At 47.8% G+C, this 14,820-nt stretch overlaps 1 protein-coding gene across 1 annotated transcript in view; it reads left to right on the plus strand.

Moving 5' to 3' along the window:
* The window catches only part of ANKFN1 (ankyrin repeat and fibronectin type III domain containing 1), a 135,658-nt gene that overhangs the window by 74,694 nt on the left and 46,144 nt on the right, over nucleotides 1–14,820 (plus strand). The window contains exon 7 of the mRNA XM_075014759.1: nucleotides 8,046–8,153. Coding sequence (XP_074870860.1) covers nucleotides 8,046–8,153 — 108 coding nt within the window. The remainder of the gene's footprint in view (nucleotides 1–8,045; nucleotides 8,154–14,820) is intronic.

Below are 14,820 nucleotides of genomic sequence, written 5' to 3' on the forward strand. Positions count from 1 at the left end.
TAGGCGTCTGGGCCAATTTTAAATTCATTTCTTTACTATCAGCACAGCGATGGCATCTACCCATGGAAAAAATAGTCCCAACACAGAGTGGTGGCTTCCTACCTGCAGAGGATATAGCAGGAGAGGCCAAGATTTTATTTATTTTATTTCAGCTCTGGCGCCGGTCCCCACCCCACTGCCCCACATAACAGCTAGGCTGTGAGAGTCGTGCTTGTGTGAGCAGCTGAGAAATTTCTTCTCTGTGGTTCACATTTGTACAGGGGCAGCCCCCCCACCTCCATCACAGGTTCCATGCAGCTGGGGTCTGTCCCCCATCCAACCACATCACGTGGCTAGCCCCCGACCCAATAAAAGCACATGCCTGAGGCGCAGTGCTGACCATGCTGCCAGACAGCACTATGTCCTGGCTTGTGCACAGTGAAGGCTCCAAAGGCGGGAAAGATTTTTGTGGTCTGGCTGTTAGTGGGGGGATGCTCCCTCCCCCATGACAAAGATTTTCAGGGCTGCCTCTCTCTGTGTGGGACGTTTCAACTGGCCCTTCAACCAATTTCCCCCATGACATCCCTCATTGAATGGGAGTGGGCAGTTGTAATGTTCCTGTAATATTTTCAGAGAGGATGTTTCTGGTAGAAGTCCTACTATTCTGCCCAGGCAGTGGTGGTTTCCAGGGTGGGCAGGGAAGTGGCTGCGGGGGCAAATGAGATGGTCCAGTCACAGTCACCTGGGTGATCCCAGGGCACAGATGTCCCAAGGAGCTTCTGACAAGCTCCATGCCCCTTGTTGGACACATCTGTGTAGTGAAGTGGGAAGCCAAAAATCCTTTCTAACTCAGTGCACCACAAATTGTCTTATTTCCTTTCATGAGTCCAAGGACCTGCAGGCTTTTCCCCTGCTTGAGGGAGTTGGCTTTAGCTGTTATGGTTTGCACTTTCCTCAACTTTACTATCCTACTCTTTCCTCAACTTTGCTATTATCCTACTGTACTTCAGGCAGACTGGCCACAGAAATAACATGCTCTGATGACATCTATCGTCACCAGGTTGCACTCCAGCAAGCCGTCTGAGTCAGGGGCAGGCTTTGGAAAAATAGTGTGAAAATTCCTTTGGCTGTTTGTTTTACCATTGGGATATCACAAGCAGTAATCTGTTCCTGTTATATTTTGAAGGATGATATTTCTGGTTTCAAGGGGGGGCAAAGTGGCTGGGGACCAGTTGAGATGGCACAGTCACCTGAGTGATCCCAGGGCACAGAGTCATTCCAACTTGTGGGTATGACGGTCCCCTGCCAGACGCACTCATTGGCTGATCAGGCGAAAGTCGTACCTAAAGGTGTTCTTTCTACGGGGGTGGTGGAAAAGCAGCTGAGCAACCAGTTTATATAGTTCAGTCACCTTCTGAAGCCAGACTGTTTGGTTTTCTTTCACTTGGGATTCCCTACTTTTACTTCTTTCCTTCTGAAAAAATGGCCGTTTGCTTTCCATGGGAGGTGAGTGAGACAATGCAATGTGGGAAGATGACATCACATACCCACAACCATTTGCGGGGCATTTGTTCCCATTTTTGCACCAGTGAAAAAACCCATAATGCTTTGGGGCTGCGGGAACTGTGGGATAGTTCCCAAAATGCACTGCTTCAATAGTCAATGTTTGGCGATTCAGTGTGGCAGCATTAACTTGACTTTGTGGGGATGTGAGGATAATCAAAATCTAATTTATAAAACCCAGTGTTATAAAATCAAATATATATCGTAGTGTAGATGTAGCCTTAGGACCTGATCCTGCATGCACGTGTTAGGGTTAGGATTTGGATAATAGGATTCTGTCATATTGAACTTTCTATGATGTAAGGAAAAGACCAGATCATATTCTGAATCTGAACTAGCATCAGGAAAATATTGATAGTGCAAAAAATTCTGCATTGTGCATTGCATTGAAATAAACTGTGGGCCCAATCCTCTTAGATCAGAGGTTCCCAAACTTTTTGGCATCACGCCCCCCTTTTGATTTTCGAGAAACCTTCACGCCCCCCCACCTCTTCTTTACCATCAAAACCCCCTTTTAACAAAAAGTTCAATAATTTACCATAAGCACAAAAACTTGATATAAAAATGGTATTTAAAATTAAAAGTAAGCACAAATAGTTTTCCTTGGCCCCTTGCAGAAGCCTGGTGCAACCTCAGCTGGCCAGCTGCCTGAGCCCTGTGCCAGCTGCCAGAGCTGCCCATGCCAGCCTCCCCGCCCGCCTGAGACCTGCACTTCCAGATCCACCTGCCCAAGCCCCACACCACAGGGGCCAGCCACCCACTCACCCACCAGCTGCCCACCCCAGCTGCAGGCCAGCCACCCAAGCCCCACGCTGTCCAGGCCAGCCATCTGCCTGCCAGCCTGAGCCTCCTGAGCCCTGCACTACCAGAGCCAGCCGCCCACCCGACTGCCTGAGCCTCCTGAGCCCTGCGATGCCGGGGCCAGCCACCCAAGCCTCATGAATCATGCAAGCTGGCCGGCTGCCTAAGCCCCTCAAGCCCCACAAGCCACCTGCCCGAGCCCCTCCACTCCCACAAAGCCAGGCACCATCTGCCCCCCACTCTTACCCATCACCATCCCCCTTACCCGAGCCAGGCACCCCCTGCCCCCCATCTAACCCCATCCTTCCTCCCCAACCCATGCTCACTGACCTTTCCATGTGCGTCTTCACCAGCTGCCTGCTTTTGATAGCAGCTGCACCAAATCAGCCACATAAAATGACAGGGGCTGAGAGCCAGAAGGAAAGGCCAGCTCTTTCTTTGGGTGGGGGGAATGCTGGGGGGGAGCCTTGGTCACCTTGCGCTCCCTCTGGAATTTCTTCATGCCCCCACCAAGCAGGCGTGCCCCCCAGTCTGGGAAATCATCTCTTAGATTCTCAGAAGTGTTACTTCCCATTGAAGTCAATGAACCGCTCATATAAGTAGAGATTCTTACGTGCATTCATGTTCACAGTAGTATGTTCCACGTGACTGAAGCTTTCCTTCCTTTTAAAAATCCTGGTGAGTTTTCTGAAACTCCACTGGGACCTTCATTTTACTTTTGCATTTTTTTAAATTTATTCTGACGACATCCTGGATTAGTATTCACTGATGAACTGGCTGGGCACATTGCAGCTTCCTTTATAATGATTAGTGTGCTGAGGGTTTTCATTTTATTGCATTAAGACCTTCTTTTAGTAGGCTAATGTAACCATTTAATAAGCTTGCATGGTAATGTAAGAACATAAAGGAAGCTGGACTGACACTACAGATCAGAGAGATGTGGGAAGTGGACTTTGGGTAAAGGTGGCTGAGATGGTCCTTCTCTCTTATTGTGGACAAAATGCTGCTTGCAGTTAGACCAGCATAAATACAGAGTTACTCTAACAAAAGCAGCTATGTTTGGTGTAGTACAGTCCTGGAGGCTCACTATTCCACTGAAGTAATTCAACTGACTTATTCCAGAATCACACCAGTGTAAGAGAGCAGAATTTGGTTCTTGATGCCTTAAAATTCCATGCCAACAAAGAAGGAGACCGTCACTTTCACAGGAATTCAGTGTCAGTCGATAGAGCAGGGGACCTGTGATAAAACAAGTGCCATTTTGCACTGCAGTCCTGTGTTGGACTGAGGTATGATTCTGATCATATTTTACTGTCCCACCCTTCTGACAGTGCCTCTTTCTTTGTGTTCTTGTTCAGCCTTTTAACAATACCCTGCAGTAAGGGCCTTATCCCAAGCCCATTGAAGTCAAAGAATGTCTTGTCACAGATTTCAGTGGGCATTCCACCAGGCGCTACTGTGCCCAAAACCAGCTGGTCAGAAAATGGGGTTTATTTTCCCACTGAAAGTTAAGATTTTGTATCTAACCCCTCCTCCCTCCTTTTTTTTTTTTTTTTAAGCTGTAAACTTCCCAAAAAATGAAGATGTCTGGAACTGGCATTTTCTGTTTTCCAACAATAAAACCAAACAGTTGGGAGAAAAACAGGCCTGTTCTACCAAACTTCTCCTTTTGTCAAAAATCTAATTTACTGTCAAAAAAAGGTTTGAATAGCAAAATTTTGAGCAGCCCTAACCCAAACTCTGTGTCTTTTGCTGCTGTTTTTCTGTGCCCCTGTGGTAACACAGAAGTGGTGCAGTGTCCTGGCAGAAAATGCCCCCCCATTCTGGAGCACCCTAGGGTTGATATAAGCAACCATACACGGGCTTTCCCAGCTTGTTCTGCTGCTATGCCGTTCTTCCCCTCTACTCTGTGCTGATTAGGCTTCAGTGGGAGTATGTGTCCAGTTCTGGGCACCACATTTCGAGAGAGAGGTGGAAAAATTGGAAAAGGTCCAGAGAAGAGTAACAAGAATGATTGAAGATTTAGAGAACATGAGATCTGAGGGAAGACGGAAAGAATTGGGCCTGTTTAATTTAGAAAAGAGAAGACTGAGAGGGGACGAAATAGTGGTTTTCAAGTACTTACAGGAGTGGTTTAAGGAGGAAGGAGAAGAATTGTTCTCCTTGGCCTCTGAGGATAGGATAAGAGGGAATGGGTGTAACCTTCAGCAAGGGATGCTTAAATTGGACGTTACTATCAGGGTGCTTAAACAATGGAATAAATTATCCAGGGAGGTTGTGGAATCTCCATCACTGGAGATATTTAAGAGCAGGGTGGGTAAACTTATGTCAGGAGTGGTGTAGCAGAGGGGTGTCCAACAGGTGGCCTGCAGGCCAGAATCCAGCCCATGGAGCCTTTTTATCTGGCCTTTGGGGCTGGCTGCTGCAGCAGCACCAGCTTCCATGGGTCCAACTGCTGCAGTGGGACCAGCTGCTGTGCGGCTGGCTGCTGCAGAGCCCTGGCTGCTGGAGTGCCAAGCCACCGCTGGCCCCAGGGTCAGAGCCCCAGCTAGGGCGTGTAGCCGGCAGCAGAGCCCCAGCAGCCTAAGCATCGAGCCTCTGTCAGCCCCCGGGCAGAACCCCATCTGCTGGAGCACCAAGCCACTGGCCCTGGGGGGCAGAGCCCCGGTGCTGGTGGCAGAGTGGTTTGGGGCTGCGAGGGGGGTTGCGCCTGGGGGACGGCAGGAACAGTTTGGGGCTGTGGGGGGTCTTAGGCTGGGGGTGGTTTGGGGCTGTGAGGGCTTTAAGCCTTTGGGGGGGGTTGGGGCTATTTTATGTTCAGCCCCCCGGAACACATAGAAAATTGTTATATGATTCCCAATGAGAAAAGGTTGGACATGCCTGGCCTAGAGACTCTAGACAGGGCTTAGTCCTGCTTAGGGCTCCCTCCCAGTTCTAGTGGTTCCATGATTCTGTGGAGGATCAAGGTGGGACAGGGAGCTCCCTGCTGAACGGACACAAAGTTACAGAGCACCCAACGGCAGCCCCAGATCAATTCAAATTCAGGCCACTTTGGTCCCTCAGCAGCTGAGAATCCAAGCGGAGTCACACCACCTTTCCCCTGCATCCGGACAGGTTGTGCCTTCTGTGACAACACTGGAGCACTCCTGGAGGGATTAGCACATTATTTTTAGAAGCGGCAGGCATGGCAACCACAGAAAGTGACCAACGTGTCTGTTTTCTTCATCAGTGAACCCTGGGGCACTAAGCAGGTCAAGACAGAGTTGACGTTAGCAGTATTTCCATTGTTATGTCCCCTCCATGACATACACCCAAGCTGGAGTGAGATTCTTGCAGCCTAAGTTTCATCTTGTTTTATGAGGCAAGGTTAACATCAGCATTTCGGCTTGAAATACAACACGCCGACCAGTTGCTGTGTGCAGAACCTACTCTAGTGAGAAGATCTTTAGCCAGAGGATTGCGTTTACTGTTGTTTTTTCAAAACGAGTGAAGCCACTGCTCAGTGGGCCCCAGGAGTGATGCTGCTGTAACAGCAGAATTTGGCCCTAAGCTGTAAACTAAAGTTAGACTCTTTAATGCTCTTTAAAATAGTCGATAATGACCACCAGAAAAATATGCCAGTGCTGTGTTTCTCCAGCTTTTTAATAGCAGGGACTGGCTTGCTGTCTTCTGAGACTGTGTCAAGTTGATCTCAGGGATGGCACTGGTCCAGGAGCCAGCCACTAAAAAGCACTGTTAGAGGAGTTAAAGATCCAGGGCTGAGTCCTGAATACCACTCTTGCCCCAAAGCCCTGAGGGATTGCAAAGTCAATGAATCTTCCTGCCTGGAGATCCCCCTCTTGTGGGGCACTCACTGGGCACTGATTTTTAACCCCACCCCCAGGGCCAGTGAAGTTATTGGAGGAAAAGGTGGGTCCCAAAAGGGGAATGCCCAGAATGCTGTTCTCCTCTGGCATTTCCCTGATAGCAGATGCCCCTCTGAGGCCCACATGAAGTTGAATTGTTCTAAAGGACACCAGCCTTCTGAAGCAGCCCCCAGCCAATGAGTGGCAAATGATTTCTAGGTGTCACTTGCACCCAGCGGATATTGAATATAGCTGAGACTTAGCCACCCAGCGTTGACCTACAAAGGTTATTGCTCTGGCAGCCACCAGAATGAGTAACATAAAAGATTTTTCTCTACAGCTGTTGGGGCAGCCCACAGTCTATCTGGAAGTCACTGTCCAGCAATGTTCCCTTTAAGCTGAGCACTTGGACAGCCAGCCAGGAGAGATTCAAATGCCACCCATCTAATTAGCAGAGTGCCCAAAACCACCCCTCGCAGGCAGCAAGTGTTTCTATTGGTGGTGCACATATGCACATGCCTTGGTGCATGTAACAAAATTTATTCCACACACAGGTAGGAAAAAGTAGAGGGAACAGTGCTGTCCCCTGCATGCACCCATTTGGGAGGCTTGCTAGCACTACAGCAAGTCAAGGCCAAACACATTTAGACTATGTCTATACCAGCCCAGAAGATCAACCCGCTCACAGTTGATCTTCCAGGTTTTGATTTCACACGTCTGGTAGGGATGCATGAAATCAAGCTCTCAGAGGTCACAGTTGACTCCTGTACTCCTTGTCAGGCATAAGGGAGGTTGACTGGAGAAACTCGTCCTTCTTCAGTAAGGATGGCCAAATAAGCTGAATGTAGCTAGAACTGTGTATCTGCAGTAGACTTACTTTACCTAGTGTAGACATAGCCTTAGCTCTCTGACACCCGGGGACTCAACTTTAATTAGTACTGTATGTTCAGCAAGTGAGCAGCTAGTCACTGGCCATGCCCTCTGTGCCAGCTAAGAAGGGAGGAATTGTGTCGATGCACTGACATGCCACAAGCATGCTTTGATTTGTGAAGCTTGGGTGGGCTTTTGAATTGTATTTCATTTTGTTTTTGTAAATTAAAGAAGGGCACTAATGTGAAATCATGGCTCAGTCGTGTTCCATGAACTTGACTGATTTTCTCATGCCTAGGACAAAGACTGTGGGAGTTTGGGACAGAAAACGTCAGTAGGCTGACATTTCAGCTAGCAATCACCTTCCTGGGACATTTGGGGCAGAAACTGTGGCTTCTTGCTTTGTCAGTGCTGGACCTGGCACATGAGGGGCACCTTCCCTGGAATATCCTGGACTCAGCAGCCACAACCAAGACCAGGTTTCAAAAGTGTTTAGCCCAGCTAACAAGGATGTTCCAATGATTTGACACTAGCAGGAGACCTGAGTGCAAGCCTCCCCTCCAGAACAGACTTCCTGTGTGACATTGGGTGCATCACTTAGTTTTATCCTGTGTCTCTGTGCTCCATATGAAAAATAGGATTAAGTGGACTGTTGGGATAAATATATTAAAGGTTATGAGTCGCTCAGATTTTAGAGTAGCGGGGGCCATGTGGCTACCTGTAACAGTAGTTTCTGGCAATGGTTGTCACAACAGAAGCATCTGGGAGCTGGTTTCTTTTGAAATCCTAGCCCTGCGTTGTTGTTATATTAGCTAGTTTTCAGGGAAGGGAAAGGAAGCTTACTGCGTAAGCACTACCATCCCATGTGCATAGACACAAATTGCTCCCCTCCCCCCACAACCAGGAGAAAATCAGGAGCAAGAAAACATTTTTAAGCCCTCTTGTACTCCTTTGCATTGCCATCTGTTTATTGCTTTTGTTCAACAGACTGGAAAGACTGTGATGGCAGAGAACCGAGGCTCCGGGGACATACCGAAGCCCTGGAACGTCTCCTTCAGCAGGTTCGGGAGGCTCATCAGCATCACAGTTGCCGAGGTAGGGATAAAAAATCTGTGGGGGGGAACCAGCCAAAGCCTCTGTGGCGCCTGTAATTTTAGCAGTTTCCTTACTGGGTCATACCTTCTCATTCATCAGGAAAAGAAAGATATTAATATTGGCCCATCTGGAATCACTTGAGTGCACTATCTTGCTCTTAACCCTTTCAATAAGTCATATGCAAACATCTGAAAGCCAGCATGCACCACTCACTCTCATTGAATTGTTCTCCTGGCAAATCATTTTCACGCAGTCTTCCATGAAAAACCTTCAGGGATCTCTTGTCTGACCCCCAAATAATTTGTTTTAAAAACTCTTTTGGATCAACAGAGAGAGGACTTGGCCATCTGCAAAGGGGAGGTGCTATGTATTCTGGCAGAGGTGGTAGCAATGTCATGAAAAATAGTTGTACTAACCAGTGTGAAAGCAACACAGCTACAATTTTTTTAACATAACAACCCAAGATGGGGAGAGGGTGCAACTCCCAGCCGGTTCTGTGCTCTTCATTCATGGGAAACAGACTGTGTCTTTCATAGCTCGAGAGTCAAAGCAGCAGCCTGGGATACTTTTGAAAGTTAATTAACAGTCTCTATTCTATATCAGCTGTTGAAATGGTACTATTTATTTTTAAATCAGATTTCTAACTGGAATAATACTTGGAATTTGGTTTAAACTGAAGAAATCAAACTGTCATTTTCTCCTGCTATTTCACATCTCATATTCCAAGCCGTCTCAAACGATTCAAATTCACAGAAGTGCTTAAGACTGAAATCAGCTGGCTGAAAATGAAAGATGCAGCCTTAATTCTCTGAGTGCAAATATGCCATAATCAAGTGGATCAAGGGTCTGCCACAGTCCTACTGTAGTTATGGCAACTTAATTCAACAAGGCTACTTGGAGATGGAAAAGAGTTATTGCAAGAAAAAAGAACCTTTCTCCAATGAAGATGCACAAAAAGGCCATAATTTGTAGGTTTTGGAAGTGAAGCATCTGACAGTGTATTCTGACTCTTAAATAGCTGGTTTTATATAGGAGTCAGAGAAGGGCCATTTTTCCTGGGCCTGCCGCCCTCTCCTGAGTGGCAGCCGCAGATGTGCAGGGTCTTTCAGGTCAACTTGCCAGTGGAGGAGAAATAAATGATGCAAAGTCTGGATACACCCAAAGTTCAACTTGTTTTATTTGCACGTGTGCATACACACACATTCACCCCTCTGTGAGTGTGTGCATGTAACCCACATTCCAACTGGCTGGGCTTCACTGTCCCGTGAGGTGGCACCTACACAGAGAAAAAATGAGTCTTCTCTGTAGCCTTACCTCAGAGCTAGCTGGCTGCTAGCTCAAGCAGGGCTCAGCAACCTTTCTGAGGTGGAGTGCCAAAATTAGACCTTTTGACCCCTATGTACGGCCCGAGCACCGGTGATACTTTTTAAAGTCACTGATAGTCCTACTTATGGCAGCTTCATTAATAAATAAGTGCAGAGCTTTCCCGCTCAGGTGGAGGTTGGCAGCATTAGAGGGTCTTTTGTTAATCCACAGGCAGCCTGGCTTTAAGCAAGCTCCTGCATGAGGGAGGAGGGGTGGGGCTAATCTCCCACCTCGTGTGCCAGTGAAAGTCAGCTTGCTTGCCACTCTCTGCACCCATGCTGGGGGTAGCTGACCCCTGCAATAGAGGCTCATGCACAGAGCTTGAGAGGTTCCAGGTTTGAGTCTGCCTGTGGGAGGTTACACACACAGTCCTGGAGCAGAATTGGTCACAAACTGCATGCAGGCCAAGCCATCCTTTCTGAAATCATAGCCAATGCCTAGGTCCCAGGGAACATCTCTCTGCCTCAAGAACTGACTCCAGTTGGAGCTTGTTGCAGAAGCAAACGTGGCTGCTGCTTTCACACCTCCCATTTCTGCAGCAAAGCTAATTAAAGGTGACCATCCATCCCGTATTTGTCAGGACAGTCCTGTGTTTAGGGAACCCAAAAGGCATCCTCCTTATTTTTTAAAGGGGACTAATTGTTCCACATTTGGCCCTCCCCTGCTGACCTGCTCCTGTGCTGGCCAGCGACTCGCAGGGCTTTTTTTCCAGCCACTGCCATTTTTAAAGTGTAGCTCCCCACCTGCTACACCACTGGAACACCACTGCCAGCCCCAGCCTTGCTCAGATGGGTGGCTGGGCTGGGGATGGAGCTGTGGGGTGGGAAAGTTGGGGCTGGAGCAGGGAACCTGGAGCTGTTGCAGTGCAGGGCCGGGGCCATCGCCGGAGCCCCCTCTACCTCCAATGCCTGCCGCAGGGCTGGAGTGGAGCCAGAGCCCTACTGTGAGCCAAGCCCTGCACAGCGCAGGGGCAGAGCCCCCCACCCCGCCCCACCCGAGCCCCCACCGCCTCATGGGGCCAGGGCTGGAGCACTGTATGGTGCAGGGCCGAGGCCCCTCTGGACCTCCTGCGGAGCTGGAGCCCCCCCCCCCCCCCCGAGTCCTGCCACAGGTCTGGGGTAGAGCTGAGGCTGGAGCCCTATCAGGGTGGCCCCTGCTGCAGACCTGGGGCCAGAGCCCTGTGTAGCGCAAGGGCAGAGACACCCTGCCACATCACAGGGCCAGGGCTAGAGTCTTGTACTGTGTGGGGCCGAGGCTTCCCCAGATGTCCCACAGGGCCAGAGAACCCACCGCCCTGGAGCCCTGTGCGGTGTGGGGCTAGGGCCAGAGCCCTCTGGAGTCTGCAGCACTGAGCCCTGAAGAACCTGCTGCAGGCTTGTTTCTCTCCCCGGCCCCAGTGGGCCAGTGGTGGGTGTGTGGGGTCTGGCTGGGAGGAGGGTGCAGGAGTGAGTTGAGGTTTGAGCATTCAGGTGGGAGATAAGGTGCAGCAGTGGGTGGGGGTTCAGGAGCGGGCCGGAGGTGAGAGGTCTGGGTGGGAAGAAGGGTGCAGCCCTTGCCTGACGGAAGGTGACCACCTGTCCCATTTTAGCCAGGACACCCCCCGCCCCAGGGTGTCCCGTATTTAGCCTGGAGGAACATTGTCACCCTAAAACTAATCATGATACCGTAAGTTTTCCCAAGCTGGTACATTTTCTTGAATGCTCAGAAAAAAAGCTCTTGGCCAACTCTCTGGAACAGCACCATCTGGCAGCCCTTGTCATGACAGCATTCTTACTTTGGACCATATAAAAATCTCATTCACTTGGGTTGTAGTGGAGCCTCCCACATAGGATGAATGAGAATCGTAACATGAGGAAAGGGTCTTTGGAGACTTGCTGAAGTTGTGTAGCTGGTGTCAGCCCTTTCCCGTTCAATATTTTTCATGAAATTAGAGGCGCCTGGAAACTTTGCGCTGAAGCATGGTTGGGAGGAGCCAACTGCGAGATCACTGTTGCTCAGAAATTTGCAGCTGGGAGTTGTCAGGCTGAGTGGAAAGCTGGGTTTGTGGCAGGGGAAGGATTGTTGGATTGTCTAGTGCAGTGGTGGGCAACCTGCGGCCCATGGAGCCTCCAGCTGCCCTTCTTCCCCGTGTGCCTCTTGCGTAATGGGGCCCCAGAGCCCCACACTTTGCTGCTCCTCCCCTTCCCTCCCTCCCAGCACTTTATGAAACTGAATCACCTGATTTGTACTCCATCCCCTCTTCCCCCCTTCCCTTCCAAAGCTGGAACAGCCACCAACAGCTGATTCACAGTATTCCAGACCTGGAAGGAAGGGGGAGGAGCAGGGATGTGCAGGGCACCAGTGCCTTGGTGTGCAAGAGCCACGTCAGGGAAGTGGGCCACAGGAGGAACCACCAGTGGGTCAAGGGCTGCTGTGGCCCACTGAGGTGAAGGAGGGACATTCACATGGCCTGCTCATCATACATGGTTGCCCTTCACTTTCTATTGGGTGGATCATGGGTTGGAAGGAAAGTCTTTTTGAGTCCTGTCACCCGAGAACTGGGAAAATGTAACAGTTTTCATAATTCTAACACTTTGGCAAAGACTTGGATACCCCTTACCTGGAATAAATTAGTACAGCTCGACTTTATAGCAGTGGAGCCAGCCTGATTTACACCAATTGAGGAGCTGGCCCATTATTTAGTTAGACCTCACAACATGTCTATCAGAGTGTAAATAAATGTTGTTACCCCATTATACAGAAGAGGAGACTGAGGCTCAGAGAGGTGATGTGGCTATAAATTAATGCCATAACCCTAATCTCATTTATGTCAAATCCACTAGGCAACACATCACTCTTTGGGTTAAATACTTAAATCTGAGAATAAGAAAATCAGCTAGCATAAATCAGCAGATAGATATATTGACTTCAATGGCACTTTTCTGGTTTACATCAGCTGAGGATCCACCACCTTGAGTCTATTTCCACAGCAAAGCTAAAGAATAGGACAGAATTTACTCTCAGACCATTTTCACCTGTATTTCTCCATTGCTTTAAATGAGAGCAGAATCTGGCCCAGTATTTAGTGATGACAGGTGGAACCTCTCTAATCTGGAACTCTCTCGTCCAGCAACATCCATAATCCAGCATGGCTGTGGCCAAATTTCCAGTGGTCCCATAAAGTTTGTTGACAGCCACCAGTCCTGGCTCTCATTATTCTGTGCTGTTATGTAACTGTAATTTACTCCTAAATGTCTTCTAAGAGCCCAGTAAGCAGTGGAAGGGTGTTGATAATGTGCTAGACAATATTGATCTTCAGTGAGTGGTCCAGCAAATTCTCTCATTTGGCACCAGTCAGGTCCTGAGGGTGCTGGACTAGAAAGGTTCAACCTGTAATAGAATTCAGACTAGACAGAAGTAGTCATAGGATGAGAAATCAGGAGTCCCAGGCCTCCAGCCTTGTATACATTTCATTAGATCATGCTGTCCCACTGTGCAAATGTGAGCAAAATATCCTTGACTGGGTAGACCCCACTGACCAAAAGTTCCCTATAGAAGGGGAGTTCTCAGGGCAGCAGCTGTACTGTGCCTCCAGCACCATAAAGAAGGAGTAAATTCCCTGGGCTCCATAAAGAGCTTTGCACAAAGCCTGGTTGTCCGGCTTTGTATGGAAGCCTGGAATTTGGCCTGATGTGCAGAAAAGCTCACGAGAGCACCAGGCAGAATGTGTTGGAATGTACAGTGAGTTTAAGAGCTTTTGGAATTAGATCAGTTGCTGCTTTTGAACCTGCTCTGTGATATGATGAAATCTCCTAGGGAATTGCTTAGGAAGCTTTGCTTTCATATGTTTAATCTTCTGGAAAATCCTGATGATTACAAACAAAGTCATCCATTTGTCTTCATAATACCATGCTACAGAATAGCATAACCAACTTACTACAATTACACATGTTCTGGCAACACTTCAGTTGTCTTTTTAAGTGTTGTTTTTTTTTCCTTTAGGATCATTGATTTCAAACAAATTCTGTGCAGGGATAAGTAATTGTATGGTGCTTTGTTATGGGAGAAACCCCTGTCTCCACTGAAACACTTCCCAAATATTTTCTTTCTGGGACCTAGTTGTAAATATATTTTACTAGACGAGTTACAGGCTAGTTTTAAAAAATATAATTAGTAGAAATTTGTTTCATAGGCAGCAGAACCCACTTCTTTCATTCAGCAAAGGCATGTGGGCTCTGAGTTCATATTTTTAAAGTCCTTTGTTTGAACTAAATGCTTAACATGAATAGGAAATAGCAGGTCTGAGAGGGCTTTCACCTTGCCATGGGTTGAGAACAATATGCAAAGCTAGGGATAATGCCAGAAGAGATCATTATGACCATCCACTCTGACTTCCTGCATGACTCCAGGCAAGAGAACCTCACTCAGAGCAGTTCTACCCTAGACCTGAAAGTTGATCCTAGATATACAATTCCAGCTACGGCCATTGCGCCACTGGAATTGACCTATCTAGGATCAGCCTGCTGCCCATTAAATCTAATCTGTCCCATAACCTTGAAAGGCCCCCACAAGGATTGAGCTCACAAGCCTAGGTTTACAAGATCAGTTCTCTGACCACTGACCTACCCCACCAAGAAAGTTTTGGACATCTGGCCTCAAAAAGAAAAATGGGCCAATGTTATAAAAGTATGCTGGTCATTAATTGCTTGGCGCAACCCAAATTAAGATTATTCTAATCTCAGTCAAATCATTTGCAATTCTCTAATTTCTTCCAGTACATGTTTGGGTTAAGGCTTTTGTTAAGTGTGGTTGTCTTATCATTTATTAATGTGGACTTGCTCTGCTGCTACTGTTATGTTACGATTAGAGGCACTTCGTGTTATTTATTAGTTAATTAAATAACAGACTATTAAAATTCCATTTCCTCTGGATTCAAATTATCCTCTAATCCCAGCTCCACATTATTGGCTTCTATTTACTGAAGATTGTAAAACAAAAGTGAACAACAATGTGGGAAAGTTTACGGTCTTTTATACGCTTTTACGTTATTTCTTTTGCTGTTGGCATCTACCAAGCTATGGACTGAATCCAAACCACTGAACAGCCCATTTTAAATGTACCCTATTATTTCAGTGCTGTAATCTCTGGGTGTTTTATGTGCAGTTATGTTGCTTTGCCTTTTAGCAACTTGGCTCCCCTATACACAGGAGAGAATCTAATTTACGTAATTAGGATGGAAATGGTATTGCTAAACTGGCTTTATTCAGGGAGGAAAGGAAGCATGAGCTGTAAAATAATGTTTGGTTTATGTTATGGAGATGCA

This window comes from Carettochelys insculpta, chromosome 20, assembly GCF_033958435.1.
Source record: "Carettochelys insculpta isolate YL-2023 chromosome 20, ASM3395843v1, whole genome shotgun sequence".
Lineage (NCBI taxonomy): Eukaryota > Metazoa > Chordata > Testudines > Carettochelyidae > Carettochelys > Carettochelys insculpta.